Source organism: Cyprinodon variegatus, unplaced genomic scaffold (assembly GCF_000732505.1).
Source record: "Cyprinodon variegatus isolate N-32 unplaced genomic scaffold, C_variegatus-1.0 Scaffold237, whole genome shotgun sequence".
In the NCBI taxonomy this organism is placed as follows: Eukaryota; Metazoa; Chordata; class Actinopteri; order Cyprinodontiformes; family Cyprinodontidae; genus Cyprinodon; species Cyprinodon variegatus.
Window position 1 is genome coordinate 887170 of NW_015150690.1, and position 1798 is coordinate 888967.

The 1798-nt window shown below is 42.9% G+C and overlaps 1 protein-coding gene across 1 annotated transcript in view; it reads left to right on the plus strand.

Annotated features, from left to right (window-relative positions):
• ptprr (protein tyrosine phosphatase, receptor type R) overlaps positions 1-1798 on the plus strand; it is a 51823-nt gene that overhangs the window by 19382 nt on the left and 30643 nt on the right. Inside the window, exons 3-5 of the mRNA XM_015381584.1 lie at positions 1145-1258; positions 1332-1478; positions 1597-1746. Of these exons, the coding sequence (XP_015237070.1) occupies positions 1145-1258; positions 1332-1478; positions 1597-1746 (411 nt within the window). The remainder of the gene's footprint in view (positions 1-1144; positions 1259-1331; positions 1479-1596; positions 1747-1798) is intronic.

A 1798-nucleotide genomic window follows, 5' to 3' on the forward strand; every position in this document is an offset into this window, starting at 1 on the left:
AGGAGACTCATCCACGACCTCCGACACTAAACTCTCCTCCTCTTGCATGTTTCCTCTGTCCATAGCGTTCCTTGACAGGGTTGTTTCTAAGTCACCAATTTAGTGCAACTTGGTCCCAATGGAATTTCCCATTGGGAACCTACTAGCACTAAGTTGCTAACTGGTTAGCAAGATGCTTCTGACAAACCGTCCACAACCAAACATGCTTGCGAATCTTCCTCCACAACAATCCCGCCCTCTTGATAAACGACCAATCACATTCACTTTATTCACTCGTATAAAGTCGTGCACCACTTGGGAGAATTTGGAAATACAACCGTTCGAACAGCTGCTACCCTACGACTTTAATGAATTATATAAATTCATAATTACTGTCCCTATGTGTATTCTCATAAAGATTTCTCTTTATGTGTGTATTATCAGGACTTTACTACTTTATTCCAGGAGAAATGAGGGAAAAAAAAAACTTTCTTCCAGTTTCTTCAACTTGTCTGGAGGAAACTCAACCCTGTATAAAGTTAAAATTATTGCTAAATTTATTTCTTTAAACAACCAGTTGTTAGGAGTTTAGCTAAAAAGACGATAATCCATGGAAAAGTTCATTGTCTTAATGTCAGTAAAGTTTTTTTCATCTACTTTGAAGAAGTGAATAAATGGTGATGAGGCATTTATTGTTGCATATTTAAATAAATGAAGGAAAGACGAGGAAGAAATAATCATAACATAAAGAAAGTCTGTATCTTTGAAGGGAGCAGGGCAAAAAAATATGACTGGCAAGAATTTACTCCCAGATCAATTTAAATACTTTACGTCCTGCTTCCTTTAACTTTGCATTTTAATGGTGCTTTTAGAAAAAAATGATAAATCTTTTTCCACATTTCTTCACCCCAGAAAGTTTCAATGTATGCAAATGTTGCAGCTGATCAAGGCTGCTGAATGCATGCATGAATCGATCAACACGATATCAGAACAAAACGCTGAAATCGGGTAAAGATGTCGGCCGGCCAATGTATCGTCCTCCTCTACTGAGAACGTTGTAGACTGAGCTGCTGTCTGAATGTGGCAGCAGTCGGACGTCTCTGACCTCCAGTTCCTCTGCAGACCCTCTTCCTGCTCTGACTCCGTGTTTTTCTCTCTGCTCCAGTACCTGGCTGTCGGTGTGAGGAGGCTGAACATCAGTCACCTTCTGTGGTTTCGGGACGGTGTGGCGGCGGCGCTCGGTGTTTCTCCCCAACACGTTCACATCAACAAGCTGAATGTAAGTCGCCCCCCCCCCCTCTCTCCTCTTTTTAAGCCACTTGTTTGACTGATTTCCTGATGCAAATTTCCAGGCAAGAAATGGCATCGAGCTCTTCGTGTCCTCTGAGAGGCGGGACATCTTCGAGCTCCGCCCTGCTAAGGAGGTCGTCCAATCACTGAACCGCAGCGTTCTGCACCACCATCTGGCCGACTTCGGCATCATAGAGGTCAAACCAGAGGTAAAAAATAAAAATAAAAAAGAACCGTCTTTTGGGAATATTTAATCCGAAAATCAGCTGATTTTATAACACAGCAGAACAGGAAGTCCGGCTGATTTCTGGTTTGATTTCCTCTCAGTGCTGCAGAAACATCCCAGACTCCTCGCCTTCATCTCCAAAGAAGAACGTCCTGCAGGACGAGCAGAGGGATCACGTATGGAGCAGAGACGGCCTCTACAACGTTATCCTACTCTTCACCTTCTTCCTCATCATCATCACCTGCTTGATGGTAAACCACAGCGTTGCTCACAGTCACTGTTGATAGTCGATGTTTATAAGGG